At 32.5% G+C, this 20,807-nt stretch overlaps 1 protein-coding gene across 6 annotated transcripts in view; it reads right to left on the reverse strand.

Annotated features, from left to right (window-relative positions):
* CCSER1 (coiled-coil serine rich protein 1) overlaps positions 1-20,807 on the reverse strand; it is a 1,329,329-nt gene that overhangs the window by 297,844 nt on the left and 1,010,678 nt on the right. The window contains exon 11 of one of the 6 annotated variants that reach the window (XR_015250351.1): positions 105-4,130. The exons of 4 other annotated variants lie outside the window; for them this stretch is intronic. Coding sequence is in view for 1 of the 2 variants with exons in the window: in XM_086704582.1 (XP_086560708.1) it covers positions 4,085-4,130 (46 nt within the window). In the remaining variant the exon portion in view is untranslated. The remainder of the gene's footprint in view (positions 1-104; positions 4,131-20,807) is intronic. One more of the 6 variants, XM_086704582.1, reaches the window with a different exon arrangement.

Below are 20,807 nucleotides of genomic sequence, written 5' to 3' on the forward strand. Positions count from 1 at the left end.
ATTCTGTGTCTCCCTCTCTCTCTCTGCCCCTCCCCCGTTCATGCTCTGTCTCTCTCTGTCCCCAAAATAAATAAACGTTGAATAAAAAATTAAAAAAAAAAAACCTTCTTTCTGACTTTAAGATTAATGTCATTATAGTTTGCTCTCCTGCCTTTCCTCTTAATTTGTTGTTTTTCATCACTTGCTGATGAAATCATTTGGAACTTAAAAATCACTTTTCAGCTCTAAAAGCAAAGCAAAAAAAGAAATGATTGAAAATTAGGTTAAGTAAGCTAAAGCAAATGAGAAGGAAACATACTTTGAAAAACTGAACGTGTACTTTTTTTTTGATAAACTGAATAACAACGATTGCTGTCTCATAGAATACTTTTGTATTTTCAAGGATAGATTGAAGTACAATGTGAAAAGTCCTATGGAAACATTTAGTCTTTCAATTATATGTAGCTAAATTGTTTCCCTTTATTTTTAGGCTAATTCTCTACCTATTTATCAAACAGTAAAAAAAAAAGTGTATGTTGTAAACATACGGTTTAGTTCTATTTGTATTATAAAGGCAACTTCTATCTGATTCTGAATAGGTAGGTAATATTATTATCATGTGTAGCCATTTCAATTAAGTTGACTTTCAACTATCTGGAGATGACTTAACTAAATTAGGTAAATACCTCTGAATAGATTGCATATAAATATTTGATACTCCTTTTTATAAGTTGAGAAATAATAAAGCCATGCTATGAAATGAAAGAAAAACATTTACATTTAATTATTTTAACCAAAAAATTTTTGAACTGTTGCATGCATTTTGCAATACGATGTTCACAATTTTTCTACAAAAAATATATTTATGGTTTATTAAATTTTAGAGCTGGTTTATGAAATTTTAGGATATTCCTTTGAAAAAAGGTAAGACACATTCCTGTTAGAAGTGTATGCTGTGCTAGGGGCACTTGTACCCCAATGTTTATAGCAGCACTTTCAACAACAGCCAAAATATGGAAAGAGCCTAAATGTCCATCAGTTGACAAATGGATAAAGAAGTTGTAGTTTATCTATACAATGGAATACTACTTGGAAATGAAAAAGAATGAAATATGGCCTTTTGTAGCAACGTGGATGGAACTGGATAGTGTTATGCTAAGTGAAGTAAGTCATACAGAGAAAGACAGATACCATATGTTTTCACTGTTATGTGGATCCCGAGAAACTTAACAGAAGACCATGAGGGAGGGGAAGGGGAAAAAAAGTTACAGAGAGGGACGGAGACAAACCATAAGGGACTCCTAAAAACTGAGAATAAACTGAGGCTGATGGGGGGTGAGAAGGGGGGAAAGTGGGTGATGGACATTGAGGAGGGCACCTGTTGGGATGAGCACTGGGTGTTGTATGGAAACCAATTTGACAATAAATTTCATATTTAAAAAAAAAAAGTGTATGCTGTGTAATTTAGAACACTGATAGTATTTAGTATAGCATACAATAGAAAATAATAACCTATGTGAATCAGTTCCTATATTTTGCAGTGTTGAGATAATACTGTATGGGTCAGATCTTTGCAAAATTTTTTTCAAATATTATAAATCTCAACTCACACAAATATAGAGTTGGTCTTACAAGCATAAGATAACCCTTTACTCACTAAATTGATTATAGATTTTTAAACCAGAAACCAGTTTGAAATTAAGAAGTCAACATCATTTGAATAGATGATCTATCCTTTTAGTATTTAACAAAAACTGTACTGTTTACATTCAAATAAATTTTCAAGACTTCCAGTTCCCCAAGTTAATCATTCCACAAGCGTTTCTCTGAAAGTGAAAAGTATTAACTAAGACTATATTACTTTCAATTTAACTTTGATCAATTGTTAGTAGCAAATACAGGCATATTGGAGTGGGCTTGATAATTAAAAGCCACATCATGCTTAGGGAGATGGAGATGTAAATTCTCTCATTATATATTCATAGTCTTTCTAATTACCTCATCATGTAAGCAATCCCTCTGTGTTGCTAGATTCTGTTTCGGGTTATCACCAAAGGAAATTGTGAAACTGGATATATTTCAAAATAAAGTGGCAGCTATAGAACAAAGAAGTCCTGGATACTAAATATAAAAAAAAAAAAGAAAAAAAAAAGAAAGAATGAAACTTTAGTTAATTGTAACCTAGAGAAAGTGTTAGTCACCACTTCTGACATAGTCACTAATGTAAAATACTAGAGTGAGTAGCCAACTGTAAGATATCCACATATCTTAAAATCTTAAAATTCACATTGATTTTAGGGAACAAGGCAGGAATAGAGATATTTAAAATCAATATTCTGACATTCATATGTAGAATAAAACATTCGCTCTTTCAATATAATATCTTTGATAAGCACCACAATTACAAATACTTAAGTCTCCACTAATACGTAACTCAGAGATCCTAAGACTTAACATGACCAAAAGGAAATGTGATAATTCATAATTATCCAAATTCATTAAGCTTACTATTTCCAAGACCACATGTTTAGGAGGGTAATATCCATATTGGTTTATATATTGAGGCACAGAATACACTTCAACTTTAGATTCTCTTACTTAGACAAACCATGCATCATTTTGTTTTTCATTCTGTTTTTAATAGCATTAACTGTTATTTAACCAGAACAAATTATTTGAAATCTCAAATATTTAATATTATTTTCCTATGCACTTTGATTCTGTGAAAGTGAGAATTAAGATTAATCCAAATTTTTTATTATACTTCCATATTCTTTATTTTCCTACTCATAATTATTTTCAGAACACTTATAATGAACTCACATTTCCAAAAGTTTCTAGTAACAATACCTCCTCTATTTCCCTAACAATAGATATTCTTCTATCTTCAATGCAATATCTAAATTCAATCTTCTATTCATTATAGCAAATCTTTCTGCCACAACCTTATTCATAATAATTCAGAAATTCAAAAGTCTTTCATGAAATGTGAGATAATAAAGTGCATATTTTGATTGTTGTTTGAGCAGTTTTATAATGATGCAAAGTGCTGCAATTTTGTAATTGATTCACAGATCCTCCTCAGTGAATGTGATCAAATTGTATGTTTCTTCTGCCGATAGGGAAGAAAAGCATTATAAACACAGTACTGTGGCTTTGAATCACCTTCAAAATCACATTAAGATGGACCTATTTGCTATTTATTGCTCCACATACTTAGAATCACGTGGTTTATTGCTGCAGCAGTCTATAAAAGGTGGTAAACAGCCATGATTTTCTGATGTGTGGAAAAAGAGGAAAGACATGAATGGAAATGGGCAATGAAAATAGCTCTTTCTCAAAGTCTGATGGCACTTTGGAGATTCTACATATTAAATTTACATATACATCTCTCACTGAAAAAAGTTCATGTTAAAGCAGACAAGCTGTCACAGAAATCTCCTGAGCTGAAGTGCAAATATCTGACTCTCTGCCAAGGTGCATATATTTATAAATACAGCTGAGCAAGGTTGTAAAATCCGGGATTTCTATCTAAAAATTTATAGACTATTTTCAATTTTTCTAAATATGATGACTTGGAAATAAACTAAAGTGGTTAGAAAGTCAAGTTTTCTTTAAATTCACTAGAAACAGGATTTATTTCAATGGATTTCCACTTCAAGGAAAGAGGTCTCATTAGCTGTGTGGCAAAAACACAGCTGTGTATGATATAAGAGCTCTGGGAACAAGTATGTAAAAAGAAGTTAGGATTTAAGAAACCTTACTGATTCATTTGACACAGAAAGTACTATCACTGTTGCTATCACGGTTGCACTGAAAATAAACTTAAGAGCCTCTTCTATATTTGCCGCAGACTTTGAGTCATTACTGAAGCTTCAACACACTTGGCCACATCGCAATGCGGTTTTCTTAAATGGGCTGGATAATGACAAACAGATAAGGAAGAGGCAAAGGGAACCAACCGTTTGCTACAAACACATTGTAGGTAATATACAACATTGGGGATTGCATATTGACCATAGGGCACTTGGTCTCAGCATGCCATGCTACAGCACAGGAACACATAGCCATGGTTACAACACAGAGCTGAATTTAAGAGACTCACATAATTGCCTGCGAGAAGGTACAGGAGCACTTCCATAAGCTGTGCCCTGTAAATAAAACACATTTTTTTTTTTTTTTGGAGCAACTAATCATTGGTAACAATAGAAAATGGTGGAGGAATGAATAAAGAATATGAAAAGAAATACAAAATAAATATGATTTAAAATACTTTTATTCAATAAGGCTTTTGAGTTACTGTATTTGGAGGTATATATATTAAGATAATACATGGAGGAAATTAAGAAAAATATATGTAATGCACCAAAATAAGAAGATAAAATAAAAATTACAGCAAAAGATGGGAACATTTAAATTTGACAGAGAGTTTTGTGAAAAGTAGAACACACATGATATTTATGAAGTGGCCTCCTTAAAAAGTAGGTTCCCTTGCACCAATTCCTTAGCTGATGCAAACATTTTCTCAAAGTCTTAAACTAAGCAGTGTACTAGTACTTGCTCTTTTCTTTTTCTACCTCAAATACCATACAAAATAAAACTAATGACCTCAATAAAATGGCCCTCATCTGTGTATCAATAAAAGTTAATCACTGAAAAACAGCATAATCAAATGGAAGGAGAAAGTTATTAAATAAAGATATTAATGGTGTATGATGGACACCTACGTTAAGACAACCACATGCTGAATACTTGCTATATTCTTCCAGTTGACAACGCTCTGCACAAACACAGATTGTAATTCAAATTAATTATTTTTATTTCTGACACTGATCTCTGTCACAAAATTACATTATAGTATACTCAAGGAGAAGTTTTTAAGTATTAGGTAAATATAGACCTCTGTGAAAGTCAATAGTTCATTCTAAATATAATAACTTAGAAAAGACAAGAAAATTTGAAAAAGGTAAATTAATATTTATTGAACATTTATTGTCTGAAGCTCCCATGCTTAGCATGTGAAAAGCATTATCTCATTTGGTTTCCACAATAGTCCCTGATATAGTTACAATTGTTTACTTTTGTTTAGTATTCCAGTTTTTGCTAATAACAAAACCCTCTTTAGAATGATTAAATAACTTTAGATTCAGTTTAGAATCAGTTTAAAGAGCTATTCACTTTTTTTTAATTTTTTTTTTTAACGTTTATTTATTTTTGAGATAGAGAGAGAGACAGAGCATGAATGGGGGAGGGTCAGAGAGAGGGAGACACAGAATCTGAAACAGGCTCCAGGGTCTGAGCTGTCAGCACAGAGCCTGACGCGGGGCTCGAACTCACGGAGCGCGAGATCATGACCTGAGCCAAGTCGGCCGCCCAACCGACTGAGCCACCCAGGCGCCCCAACAGCTATTCACTTTTTAAAGGCTAGTTAAATAATTAAAATGAGAGATCCACAAAATAATCCCTGTTGTTGGCTTTAATGAATTTTCCTTCTAATTAGCATAGTAAACACTAGTATTATGGGCTTGGTTCCTATAAAGGTATACTTATGAGGAAATTTATCTTATAAGTTATTTCTTTACCCATTGCTCCTACATATGGATAGCCTCCCCCAATTATCAATACCCCCTCCCCCCAACCCAGAGTGGTACGTTTATTACAATTGATAAACCTACACTGACATATTTCTATCACCTAAAATCCATAGTTTACCTAAGGATTTGCTCTATTTGTTTCATTGAATTCAGTGGGTTTGGACAAATGCATGACATGTATCTACCATTATAGTATTATACAGAGTAGTTTCACTGTCCTAAAAATCCTCCACCTATTCCCACCCCCCAACCTTCACCCTTAACAACCACTGGTTTTTATACTCATAATTTTGCCTTTCCCAGAATATTAAATAGTTAGAGTCATTCAGTATACAGCATTTTCAGATTGGCTTCTTTCATTCAGTAATATGCATTTAAGGTTTCTTTATGTCTTTTCAAGGCTTGATGGTTCATTTCCTTTTAGTACTGAAAAATATTCCATTGTCTGGATGTACCACAGTTTTATTTATCCATTCAGTTGTTAAAGATCATCTTGGTTACTTCTCAGTTTGGGAAATTATGAAGAAAACTATTACAAACGTCTGTGTGCAGATTTATGTATGGACACAAGTTTGCAACTCAGTTGGGTTAATATCAATGAGGGCCATTACCGAATTGTATAGTAAGTGCATACTTAATTTTGTAAGAAACTTTCAAACTGCCTTCCAAAGTGGATGGACCTCTATAGCATCTTTTATAAGTAAAAATGCCATCAAATGTCAGCAAAAAGACTAAATATAGCCAAAATGATAAACCTAAGATAGTTCATTTCCAAAGTTTTCATTTTGTTGGACCTTGACTTTATAAACTAATATATATGTATCAGTTAAGAAAAAAGGAGAGTAAATATTAGTATTTTTTAAAGTAATATTTGGTTTGGAATAATGAATCATCAGAAAGCACCATAAGAAAACTATGCATTGTTAAAAACTTATTGGGCTTAAGAAGATTGCTTAGGATATATAATGTAGAACCAGGAAGAGAAATATTTAGGGAAACATGATGACTTAAGCCTAGATTCTCCAGTTCATCCACATAATTTTCTTTCTAACTCATTTTCTCTCTAAAGGATTGATTTAAAATTCCATCCCTAATTTGAGACTATAAATTAAAGCAATAATTAACAATAATTAAAGGCAATAAAATGTCAAAATCGAAATATTGAACTTATTCATCCAATGCTTGGTAAAGAACAAGCCAGCATTCACATTAAATGCAGGAGCTTATTAAATTCAGCAGAGAAATACTTCTCTTCTGTATTTTTTTTTTACTATACAGACAGGGTAGTTCATGGATATCATTACACCTATTTAATATTTTTACAGTAGTTTATAGCACATCATGTGCTTATTTTATATGTATTGCTATATTAGAAGTGACAAAATTCACTGAAGCACATTATCTCTATATGATATCATATTTTTTCCACATTTCCAGTAGAGGCTATTCTCTGGATTATGTGAGTATGCTGGTTCTCATTATAAACCATCTTAGTTATAAATAAGAACTGAAATAAGCACAAGATTCTGCAACAAGGAAAAAAATATGAAAACTAGAATCCCATGAAAAAAAGGCAATAAATAAATACCTTAAAGAGCACCAAAAAAAATGATAAACTTCCTTAATATCTTCCTACTCCTCTGGAAGCATTTAAGAAAAAACAGATTGTAGGTGTACTCCACAATCCAGAGATAGAAAAGAGGAATGTACATTCTGTTTGGGGTAAGAGCTAACACCATTCTTACTTGTGAAAAATGTTAAAGTAGTATCTCAGTTACAATTGAATAAGAATTTAGAACTTATTCACTAGCTCCAGGCACACACACCAAAAAGCAAAACAGTGACAGACATAGAATGGAAATATGAATATAAAAAAATTCTTAAATAACCCTTTATCGAAAAGCGTTGGGCCAAGTGTTTTTCAGAATCCAGTATTATTTAGAATTTGCAAAGTAACACCTCTAGCTAACTCTAGGGCTAGAGTAATCAAAGATATTAATATTTCTGCAGCAAAAATATGATAATCCCACTGTGATTTAAAGAAATTATAAGTAGCTTCTTGTTAATTTAGATCAGGTCAGGTTTGGTTACCAAATAAGTCATAGAAAATCTTTGGGTTTTCAAGGAACTTTATTTGCTTGTTCTTGTTTTTTTTTGTTTTGTTTTTTTTTTTTTTTTTTTTTTTTTTGTTTTGGTTCTCAGAATTGCAGATAAGAGATTAAAGAGCTATACAATTATTAAAGATAATGTAATTAGAAACCAAGTAAGTGAAATTTTTAGAAAATTAGAATTTCCATTGCCTTTTCTTAGGTCCTCATAAAATTAAAGTTCTATTCATAAAGAAATGGTTTAAGAAACAATTAGTTATTCAAGGAAGTAGATTTAAGATTTAGCATTTGAAGAAGAATGTTCAACTTCTAGAATAATTACAAATAAAAGAAAAATTGACCTTTGTCCCATCACAGTATGTATATATGGAAATAGTAGGATTTAATTGATATAACCATTCTAAATGCTGAAATAATATGATTTTAAATGATGACAAGATATGTCTGATAAATATCAGTATTTTTACATTCCTTCTATTTAAGCTAAATTAATTAGCTAATTAATTAATTTCTATTTAAACTTATAAGGGTAAACCTTTAAGTTTATATATACCACTCAGAACTGTCCTCAAGGACTAATTAACAGAGATGGGTCAATAGTTCACGAAATATGTAGGTTATAAAATACTTGGCAATTCCTTGAAATTGGAAACTATTCAGGTGTATGAATTTTAGACACCTAAATTATATAAGAAACAACCTTATTAGTTTTGGGCTTACTTAGATTCTTGCTTTGATATTTAAACCTTTATTAAAACACCCAAATTGAACATATTAAAGTATTATCTATTTTAAAATCTTCCTTGGATCATTGAGCTGCCCGAGGCATGCCCTTGATCTACCACCCTGGATGACTCAAGTGATAGAGTTACTTTCTCATTAATCAAACCAGGCAGTGCACAGAACTTGCAAGATGAAAGTGCCTTTAAATAGATTGCACTTTTTGTACCCAGTTTGTTATCTTTACATGACCAAAAATAGTGATAATCAGGCTTAATATCTACTATTAGCATTTCAGACCTCATTTCAAGAATAATTCTGCCATGTTTTTAATTTGAAGGTAGTGCAGTAAAATTGAGACAAACAAGTAAGATTTGGTGTTAGATATTTAGCTGCCAGAAAGAGAAGAAAGAAAAGTGTTGTTTTTTTTAATGAATAAAAGAAAAAAATTACAGCGATTTGTGAGATACTTTCCTTTATTTTCTCAACAACCTGGTAGAAACTCAGAAATGAACATCTGTATGGTAATAACGAATCACATTCTGACAGCCTCCAAATAATGCAACCGGATCTAAACATTTCTATTTCTATTCAGGAAATAATCACAGTGAAAATTCTTTGAGAAAATTAAATGTATGCCCTTCTTTTTTACCTACCTCTAACAGTATTTACCATAGTACCCACGTGTAATAAATTCACCATACATATTTAACAAACATTTGCAATACAAACTTTGCTATCATTAACTTTAAAACATGACTAGTTTTATGAGATCTAATTGAGGTATGTATATGAAAACATATAAGTTTTCTTACATAAACTTTGCTTTAAATTATTTTTTTTCTTTTCTTAAATTGACCCTCTTGAAAGTAATTTATCTGCAATTTTCAATAATATATCTCCTGCTAGTACTTCAGTAAGAAACATAAGAGGTAAGTATGAACTTTCAAAGTACACTGAGAATATGAAATATAGTATCACCCATAAGGAAAACACAAATTCCTCTGCATGCTTTATATCATTTTAACTTACAATAGTAATCACCAACTTACTGTATTTCCTAGGGATTTCCCAAGGCACCGCCAAAGGCAATCAGTTCCTCCCAGCTAGTCATAAATGTCCTATGTTTCTTTCATTGCTTAAATATTGCCCTAAGCCCTTTCCTTTTATTATATGACTTTGAAATGGAGTGAACCATGTCCCAAAAGACCCTTACCAAGAAGAAAGTTGACATTTGCAACAATAAGAAGCAGCATGCACTGTGTGTGAATATGACGGCCTAAAAGACTTGACATAACGTCCCTCTAATTATTTTAGTCTTCTCTGGCAGTGTGCTCATTTATTATCAATAGAAATTAAAACCTTTTAAATGTCAGTACTCTTCACGCTACAGATGTGGGGAAATAAGTTAAAACTGAGGACAGGCTATTTATAACATTTTTTTTGTAGAGATAGAGATAAACATTCTCTTTAAACTTTTTTTTTTTTTTTTTGTTATTTGACAGAGAGGTATTCATTATGATAAACTACATAACTTTTTACAGAAAAAAGAGAAAAAGAGGACTAAAATACATAATGAAAAGCAAAGACATAAGAGATTGATTTCATCATTTGAAAGCATACACTTGACATATACAAATACCTATTAAAAAACTTTCGTGCAGAGCATCTGGGTGGCTTAGTTGGTTAAGCCTCTGATTATTGGTTTCCGCTGAGGTCATAATCTAATGGTCCTGAGATGAGCTGAGCTCCGCATCTGGCCCTGCGTTAACATCATGGAGCCTGCTTCAGATTCTCTCTCTCCCATTCATGCACTCTCTGTCTCTGTCTCTGTCTCTCTCTCTCAAAATAAATAAATAGACATTAAAAGGAAAAAAAAAAAACACCCTTTAATGCTTCCCCAATGATGGCAGAATTCAGAAAACTGTACTTAACCCTCAGGTTTGCTACAAGCTTATCACTTTTAAATCTATCACTTTCCCAAATAACACTCAGACTGGCCTTAAAAAAAAAAAAAAAGAAAGAAAAGAAAAGGAAAAAGAAAATAAAACCAGAAGATGGAAAAATAAGTAGATTGTGGGACACAGGGAAGAGGAGATAATTCTGTAAAGTTTATGTCTTGATTGGCAAATCTGAACTATATCCAAGTGTGTATATTGAAGGTAGAGTAGTATTCCAGTTATCTGGAATCAGACATGCAAAATATTCAGAAGCATGAGAGAAATGTGGACCTGAAAGTACAATGGTCTCTAAGTAGTAAGGACGATATTGTATCATAGCCTATTCCACAGCCGAGGAACATAATCTTCTTCAGGGTACAACATATAATAAAAGACAATAAATCAATGCCCTTTCATTTGCAAAATAAGGACCAGTTGATCAGCTACCAGAGAAAATCTCTGAATCCAAGAATTCTACAAAAATGTATCTCCACACTAAACATTTTATTTTAACCTAAAACACACAGAAGTTCATTCATTTAACCATGTTTTGACGTAGGACCAAGGTCTTTCCCTTGAGTGAAAGGGTCTTCCGCATGTTACTCCTTCTTTCTTGCCTGATCACACAGTAGTGCATCCTCTGCAAATGACACTTTAATTTAAAGTGGCTTTAGAGCTTAAAGTTCTTTGCAAAGCAATATTAATGTTGATTTTTTTCCTATGGATTTACTCATTTCTTCCAAAATATTCAGGGTTTTCAAGACATTCTGAAACATTCAGCTTAGTTTTGTTCATTCTTTTCAAATGCCTATTGCTCTGTTTACCTAATAATTAACTCATTCACCTAATAAAAATAATATTTAAGATAATAATAACAATGAAATTAAACAGGTATAGGGGCAAAGAAGTCAAGGAAAAGTAGCAAGCCAGACAATGTGAATAATGCCTATCACCATCAGCATCAAGGCTTTCCAGAGGGAATGGGCATTTGAATTAATTCAATGTGTAGGTTGTGGTGTCCTCTTATGATCCGAGTGATCAAATGAATGTTGAATTATGTTCATTGGCTATTTTTAATGATTGGTAGAAAGTTTGACAGAAGCATGTGCTATAAAAATTAATTTTTGACATACATAAAATAATCTTCATGTATCTAGAAAATTTCCCTAATTCACTGTACTTCAGATCCTTGTGTTGGTATATTAATGTTTTTTTTTCATGTTTTTATTTATTTTTGAGAGAGAGAGAGACAGAGCGTGAGTGGGGAGGGAGGGACAGCAGAGAGAGAGAGGGATACACAGAATCTGAAGCAGGCTCCAGGCTCTGAGCTGTCAGCACAGAGCCCATCGCGGGGCTCAAACCCAACAACCATGAGATCATGACCTGAGCTGAAGTTGGACACTTAATCCACTGAAACACCCAGGTGCCCCAGTGGGTTTTTGTATACAGCAATATACGATAGTTAATGATCATGTAAGTCATAGTTTATTCAATAGTCTAATTTTCAATTCAATTGTTTTCATAGTCAATAAAATAGTCACCAGATTATAATTTACTTTTACTGAAAAAGGTCTAAATTAATCCAAATTCCAAAGATAATTTAAAAACCAAAATTGGATTTTAGTATTTGACAGGTCAGGTTAGCCTCTCATTTTTCTCATGAGTGAAAAGCTGGAAGTCAGTGGCTGTTGAAAATTCTACTGAGATCTCAAAGGAAATGTTAATAAGTTACAGTTGATATTTCTTTCTTATGGTTTAGTAAGATTGAAATCAAGAAATATCAGTTCACACACTTAAAGTTAATTTTAAGTCTTTTTAGCCAAGCAACAGAAAGATTAAATGTAGATAAAGAATATTAGAATTACACTTATTAGCCATATATGCATTCAGATAAGTGTTATATTCCTCTTGTAATATTTTAGTATAATGTGTTTTGATTTGAGAATTCACACCCCCCCCATTCATGAGAAGTTACTCTCAGCAGTCACTTCTATGAACAGTGATTAAACTAGTTAAAATTGTTTTCAGTATTCTCCAAATCTAACAATAGTAATATAAAATTTTAAAAGTCTACTATGTTTTATAAAATATAGATCTCACAATTGCAGTGTTGGAGTGTTTCATGGAGAAAATATTGAGGATTATGCTTTTTAAAACAAAAAATAAAGGAAACTTTAATCATGAGAGAACAGTTGGATAATTCTTTCCAGAAAATGTTCCATTTATTAAAGGATAAGCTAGTTTAGAATGATTTTAGATAAAGAGTAAGACAAAGCCACTTATTATTGAGAAATGTTTCTATACCTTTAAAATACTAGAAACTAGAAAGATTACAAACTACACAATGTTAACTATAATACAGTTTATTTATTGTGCAAGTAACTTTTTCTGTTATGTTATTAAAATGATAAAACTGTAGGCAACATTTAAACTCTCAAAAAAAAAAATACCCACAAAGAGAGCAGCGCTTTTTCCTTATAGTTCTTTGTTAATAAAAAATAATTTGTGCTCTCCTGAGGAAGACATTATAAAATGCAATATAAATGTGCTTTAGGAAAATTACCAGACACTCTCTTGCTCACCCATCATTAGTTTTTCATCCTGGTGGTTTGTTAAAAGTCAGCAGGAAGCATAATTATGGTTTTGGTATATGGTAGTATAATTATTTCCCTGTTTCCTTCATTTGTCCACATTTTTAAAGGTAAAAATATAGTCTATACTGGAATAACCAACCTTCTTGTGAAATGGATCAAGTTGGAAGGGATCTCCAGTAGTCCTTTCATTTTGACAAATAGTACAGACTTTTAAAAAATCTATCATTATGTCCCTATTTTATATATATATTAAGGTAAAGAAAAAAAAGTAGCTTTTATTTTTAGAAACTCCTAGAATGGAATCAGAAGGATTTTTCCAGTATTTATTTATTTTAAAAGGTGTTCTAATTTTAATGATCATTATCATTGTTTTTCTATCAAACTTTGATTTTCAGACTAAACTATTCCAAGTTTTCTATTTCTTCATATAGATACTAGTTTTTTAATCTTCTAATGTCTAATATTTAGCACCACTTTGACATATATCTAATGACATCTTGGCTTACAAAGTAGAAAAGTAGAATCAAAGTTAGATAGCTAAGGGACTCTGTCATATATGTGCACTAGGATATCAACTATAACAATGTGGGTCAGTTGTTTTACAGAATAGCATCCTCTGAAATAGTTTGCAGTCTAGGTACTAATTTTGTAACATAATTTTCAAGTGATATATATTTAGGAAAATCAATACTTTTAGATCTTAGACAAAATGAATAAACTTGAATTTTAAAATTTGGCAATAGACAATAAAAATTTAAGTGCAGAATATCATAATTAAAATTAACCTCTTCTGAAGTATTCCAACTAGAGAATGCAAATACTTTATTCCCATACTAGTTATATTTCCAGAAAAATAAGCATTCTAAAATAGTCAGTGTTAGAATGCTCACTCAAATCATTGAGGCAAATCTCTGAACTTTAGGTATAGCTACTTGGATTGCCTTTTGTCTAGAGTATGCTTGAGCAAGCAGGAAATTTAATTCTATCTCTCTCTACCTGTCTCACAGTCAAATACACACACACACACACACACACACACACACACACACATACACACACACACACATAGATACAGATACAGATGATGGATGATATACAGATATAGATATAGATGATATAGATACATATATAGATATAGATATATGTGTCATACATGTATTTTATTGTATATTTCAGGATAGTTTCACATATGCCACTTCATTTGTTTCTATAAAAAAATCTTCATGAGCTTGGTAACATTATTCTCATTTAACAGATGATGATGCTAAGGCCCAGAGTGCTTAAATGACCTGGAAAAGGTGTTAAGTGTTAATAGTTGCTAGAAAAAAAAAATAATTGCTAGAGAGGATGAGTTTGAAGGTCAAGGGATTCAGTCTATACTAAGGTGAGCTAAACTGAGAAATTAAGTAGTTCCATAAGTTTTTTCAGGCAATGAGAGTCTCAAGTTTGAATCACGGGGATTGAAATTTAAGATCATACTGTTACATAATGGTGAGTTTTTTGAAAGTTTTTCTTATAGTATTGTCCTAATAGGCACATTAAGAATACCATAAAAATGGCTAGAAAGTCATAAAAGATAAGGAAAGAGCTTTCTAATTTAAAATTTTTAAAATATAATTGGAATTTAGGTCATTTGGAGAGAATGAAATACAAATCTATTTTTAATACACTAATTAGAATTATGAATCTGTACTTACAACAAAGACAGTTGTATAGTTATAATCTCTTTCTATACTATACTTTCTACACTAAGTATACATATACTTTCTATATATCTATATATCTATACATATACTTTCTATATATCTCAGCTATACCAAATTAATTCATTCATTCTTCAGCATATATTCATTGAGTATCTACAACGTGCAGGTACTATTCTATATGTCAGTAATGTGTTCAAGTAAATAAAAGCAAATTATGCCACTCTACCTTCAATGCCTACCAAGTGCCAGAAATGTTCATGTCTAATACAAAACATTATTTTAATAATAATAGTTTACACAAATTCAGACCTTATTTTGAAATAAGCATATTAAGAACATTAATTATTCAAAACTCATAGCAACCTTATTTATTATGTGGCATTTTTATTACCATTTTCCAAAATGAAACTGAGACCCAGATATTACATAATTTTCCCAAGTTTTCAGAGTCAGCAAACTCTAAGCTAAGATTTGAACCTAAATAGCTCAGCATCAGAGCCCAAGTTCTTACCCCACTATACCATATTTACCGTTTTTGACCACTTAGAAGTACTTTTTATACATCATTTATTTTAATCCTCTGTGATGTTCATAATCTTCACAATAATCCTCCAAGGCAAACATAATCTTCATTTTACAAATCATAAAATTGGAGTTTGTAGAAGAGATAAAATGACATACTTAAAAGTCATGCATGTCTGCCCTCCTCTCAAGTCTACCAAGCAGAGCCATCTTTAAGCATTTCAACATTACATTATTCAGGACTGGCTAAGCATATCTTTGGAACACCAGCGAAATAAAGGTACAAATAAATGAGCATATGCATGTAACAAATTGTACACTTGCTGTTTAATAATTTAAAAAATCAACATAGCCACCAGAGGAGAAAAAAAAAAAAAAACTAGAACTTAATCGGGTTCCTTTGTTCTTACTGTCTGAGTTAGTGTTATTTTCATTTGAATTATTTATGTGGGGAGTGAAGTGGGCCGTGATAAGACACTACAATTTTCGGTGCTTAGAGCTTCTGATAGTTTTACTCCTACTCTATATAACTCATTTTATATTCATAAAAGTTACATGAGGTAGCATTATTTGTGGCAAAGGGGAAGCTGAGAAAATTCAATAACTTGTTCAAGTTTACAAGACTAATTAGTAGCAGATATGGAATGTAAGCTAAAGGTATTCTGACTCCAGAATCCAAGTTCTTTCCAAGATGTCATACTGATAACTAGTTTATCCTAGAGATAAATGAGAAGATTTGGAATCATTCCATAAGACAGCAGTTAAAAGAAAGAAAAAGGTTATCCTGTATAAAAGAAAATTCAGGGGACTATTAACAGATAAAAAGTTGTATTATCCCAGTGAGGCAGGACTAGGACCAAAGGATGGAAGAGTGAGTGACAGATTTTGAGTTAACCTAAGAATTTTGTTGACAGTCAAAGCTATCAACAGAAATGTTTGGATAGAGACTAGATAACTATGTTGATGTGATGTAAAGACTGTGTAAACACTAACGGTAGGGAGCAAGGTATCTAAAACACCAGATCTCCAGCCTCTCTATATTTTGAATCATCTGGAAAATTAAAAAAATAATATGTATGCCTGAGTACCATCTCCAGTGATTGTGATTTAACTGATAATGAGGTGTGGACACAGGAATGGGGAATTTTTAAACCTTCCCAGGTAATTGATTCTAACATTTAGTAAAATTGACAATGCCATAAAATGACTTAAATCATGAACCATGAAATGGGACCATGAACAAAAATAACAGTTTTGAACATTGGTTTTTAACAAGGGACCCATTTCCATAGTATAATAGTTTAGAGCACATGTTTGGAATCAAAAAGTGGAGTCTTATCTCTGCAAACTCATCACTCCAAGACTTAGTTGGTTCCTCTCACACAGTGAGATATTAGCAGTTATCCCCTTATGGAAAGGTTGAGAGGATTAATGTAAGATCTATCACAAAATCTACACAATTAGTAGTTACTACTTGTATGATTAATTCCAGTGAGGTAGGAAGAACTATATTTTTTTTCTCCCAAGCTCACGTGTGAAGGTTTATACTGGGGTGGTGGTGATTAATAGCAAGAATAGTGTGTTAGGCTGTGAGATAATTATTGCCCTCTTTTTCTCCAAGGTTGTCTACTGCCTGTTTTTCACACTTTTCAAGCTTACTCAGTGTGCTGTTATTTTAAAGTGAAAGTGTAAGCTCGCTAAGGTGATTAAATAGACCGTGTATAGGGTCTGAGGTTGTAGGCACTCGACTATACATCCACAGCAACTCTAGAACTTAGTCCTTACTGTAAACTGAATTAACTTTGAAGTTTGTGCCCTTGTGAATTTGGCAAATTATATACATGAAAGTATAAACATATCTGAAAGCTCAACTATCCTTGTTCTTTGTTTTTAATCGTGCAACTGCTTCCTTTCCCAAGCGCTTTTAAGTTGAACAAACCCTTTTGTAATGCCAAGGTCGTGATCATGTTTGTATGAGCTCATATTATTTCATGAATATCACAGCTTCTTTGAGGACTACAAGGAAAATAAATGTCAGAAAACTCACATAAATGCTTTGAGAACAAATATGCATCCCATTTCATTTCAGTACAAAAGATTTAATTAAAACAAAATCATGAAACTAATGTTTCTGTTTTTAAACAAAGGAATATGCCAATGAAATCACCAAGTCCCTTCAATATGTATCTTTAAGATAACATTAATATGTAGTATTTTACTTCCACAATGATGCTTTTGAGTATTGCTTTTATCTAGACTATTTTTAATCACACTGTTTTATTTTTTCAATTACCCTCATAGTTTAATTTTTAAAATTTCCTTTAGAAAGTTTTTTCTTTACTTTTCCAAACCAGTTTCTCATTTACAATGTACACTTGTTTTGTAGCAAATTTAATTTAGATTTCATGTGCATCCTGTTTTGAGTATTTAAAACCATTTTGGGTAATAGCACTCAGGTTCTGTTTTATAGACAATAAATACACTAATGTAATAAAGGAGACATGGATTCTTGCCCTGGCACTACCTTTCAATACACTGGTGATCCTAGACAACTTAACCTCTCGCTGTGTCATTTTCTCACCTATACATTGACTAAATGAACTCCGTTTGTAAAGCACTTAGAGTAATATCTGGTTTTAGTAAGAACTATATAAATAAGCACCATGAAGTTGTTTATGCATATTAGCACAGGGCCTGACATATACTAAGTAGTCAAGGATAAAGTTGGAGGTCAATCACTTAGATCTACAACAAATTGTGTGATATGAAATAATTTCCTTGAGCCTCAACAGCCTCACCTTAAACACAAGCATTATAATACCTATTTTGTGTCACAGGATTGTTATGACAATCAGTCAAACATTGCTATCTATGAAACTAGTGAGGGGTACCTGGGTAGCTCAAGTCAGTTAAGCATCAGACTCTTGATTTCAGCTCAGGTCATGATCTCACTATAGTTGGATCAAGCCCCATGTCAGGCTCCAGGTTGACAGCACGGAGCCTACTTGGGATTCTTCTCTCTCTGCCTCTCTCTCTCTCTGTCCCTCCCATGCTCATGTTCTTTCCCTCTCTATAATGTATTTTCATTTGCCAAGCAGAAGGGAGTTTGCTTAAACCAGGAAGCATAGCATTGGAAAAGAGTTGACATCCTCTCCCAAGGAGATGATGTCCTGTCTCAAGGTTAGAGCCAGGAAATTGCTGACAAAACAACTGTTTTAAATTATGATTTATGTCAGCTTACTGCACATAAAATATTAGCTATCTAAAAATTTAAAAAGGATTATCTTAAGCAGTCTTTAGTGCATTACAATTTTGTGTATGGTATTCCTTTGTCTTTCACATTGTGAAAAATTATATTTCTATTCAGCTGACTCCAAATGATCACAAATTTTGAATTACTAACATTTATTACAGTAAAATTAATTTAAAAAAACCTGGAATTTGCCCAGTGTAAAATATGGTGAAAATACACATTTATGTAGTTTAAAACATAGTAGACGTCATGTCTCACTTCCCACCCATAATCTTACCTATTTCTTTCCTCTTTTTCTTTTGGAAAACGATGCCTTACTAAAGCAAAACCGTTAATCGTGAACAGCCATCACTTAAATGCAGAAATATTAAAATAAATCTTTTCTTCCCAGAAATATTTCTCAGAGTGAAGTTATGGCTCAAAAGGAAGACATTTCCATCTTAAAGTTAGCACTAAATATTTTACTTGTGGTCTCTTGGCACATTTGCAGTCCATGTAGAAGAAATATTTGCATTTCCCACAGTGGGTACTTAATACTAAGGTGAACAATTCTATTCAGAACTTTCTCTCACTTTCTCAAAAATAAATAAGCATTAAAATTTTTTTAAAGAATAAGATTCAAGTTGTGCAGGAATGTGTGCGTGTGTCTACATGTGTCTGTGCAGGCATGAGTGCATTCAAACTTATTGAATCCACATAATTCAAACAGAGTAGGCAAGCTGAACCATAAATATTAAAAAGCACTTTTCATGTCAGGCTCAGTTTGATGTTAAAAAAGCTTAGGATTAATACCTGCATGAGTTGTTTTGTTTTGTTTTTTAATGAAACAAATATTTGGTTGTGTCTTCTGTTAATTCCACTGCACCACTGGACTATTTTGAGACATGTCAAAATTAATTAGAATAAAATAAAAGCTAATAAAAGATTGTTTTCTCTAACATAATATTCCTAAGCATATACCAATACTTCTTTTTTGTTGTATTTTTAAAATAAATGTTCATTTATTTATTTTGAGTGGGAGAGAGACCTTGGGTGAGCAGGGGAGCTGCAGAGAGAGAGGGAAAGAGAGAGAATTCCAAGCAGGATCCGCAAAGTCAGCACAGAGCCCAATGTGGGGATTGAACTCACAAATCTGTGAGTGAGATCATGACCTGAGACATAATCAAGAGTTAGACACTCAACTGACTGTGCCACCCAGGTGCCCTTTTGTTGTATGTTTTAGCAATGATGTCTTTCATTGCATTATCCATAGTAAATGGTGTTGTATTTGGAGCTGCAGTAATGGTTTTTTTTTTTTTTTTTTTTTTTTTCCTGCATAAGAACTTAGAGCCAAATAAGATTTCCCTCTTAGGCTGAAATATTGAAAGGTCTCAAGGTATTTCTGGGCTTTTAGGAGTACATCATGATTGACTGTACTAAAAATTTTGTGAGCAAGAAGGGACATTGTATAGCCCAGGAACATAGAATGGGGGTAGATATGAAATTCTCCCAGGGAAAAGATGTTTAGTTCTAAGAATACTGCCTGAAAGGCTCATTCTTTAGCATAATGCCACCTAACATCAAAATCAAACGACTGATTCCTTCCTTAATTCACATGCTCACTAAGCCATTTTGATCATAATTTGGCTTCCTTTGTGCCACCCACATGGAGACAAGGTTGGATACTTTATCTGCTTCTCTAGTATAGTTAGCATTCTTACTGAATAAATTAGATAAATTTATTTGGATAAATTAGATATTCTGAATCTATGTATCAATCTCATGAGCTCATTTTTTTGTGAGTCTGTCTTCTTTATGAGTGATGAATCTGAAAGTACTAAAAAGAGTTTATCATTCTGCTGACTAATGTTTAGACACTTGAACTTTGGAAAACTCATTTTCTTTATTTTATTTTATTTTATTAAATTTTTTTAACGTTTATTTATTTTTGAGACAGAGACAGAGCATGAACGGGGGAGGGTCAGAGAGAGAGGGAGACACAGAATCTGAAACAGGCTCCAGGCTCTGAGCCATCAGCACAGAGCCCGACGCGGGGCTTGAACTCACGAACCGTGAGATCATGACCTGAGCCGAAGTTGGACACTTAACCGACTGAGCCACCCAGGCGCCCCGGAAAATTCATTTTCAACTGTGACATCCCCTCAATAATGATAATGTTAGCAGACACGTAGGTCTGTCATGTGAGTAATGTCCTGTGACATTACATTATTCTCATGTTGTAAGTTCTTTACATATGCAAACACATTATATGGTCATAAAAGATCTCTGAGTTCAGTATTTTTATATTTCTTTTTGTTCCATGTGAAGAAACTGAGGCAGAAAAGTAAATGGTAGAACATTTCTGGTTCCAGACTGTGCCAGAGTACTTCTAGAGTACTTATTAACGTAAAC

This window comes from Puma concolor, chromosome B1 (genome assembly GCF_028749965.1).
Source record: "Puma concolor isolate L17-30 chromosome B1, mPumCon1.1.hap2, whole genome shotgun sequence".
Taxonomy (NCBI): Eukaryota; Metazoa; Chordata; class Mammalia; order Carnivora; family Felidae; genus Puma; species Puma concolor.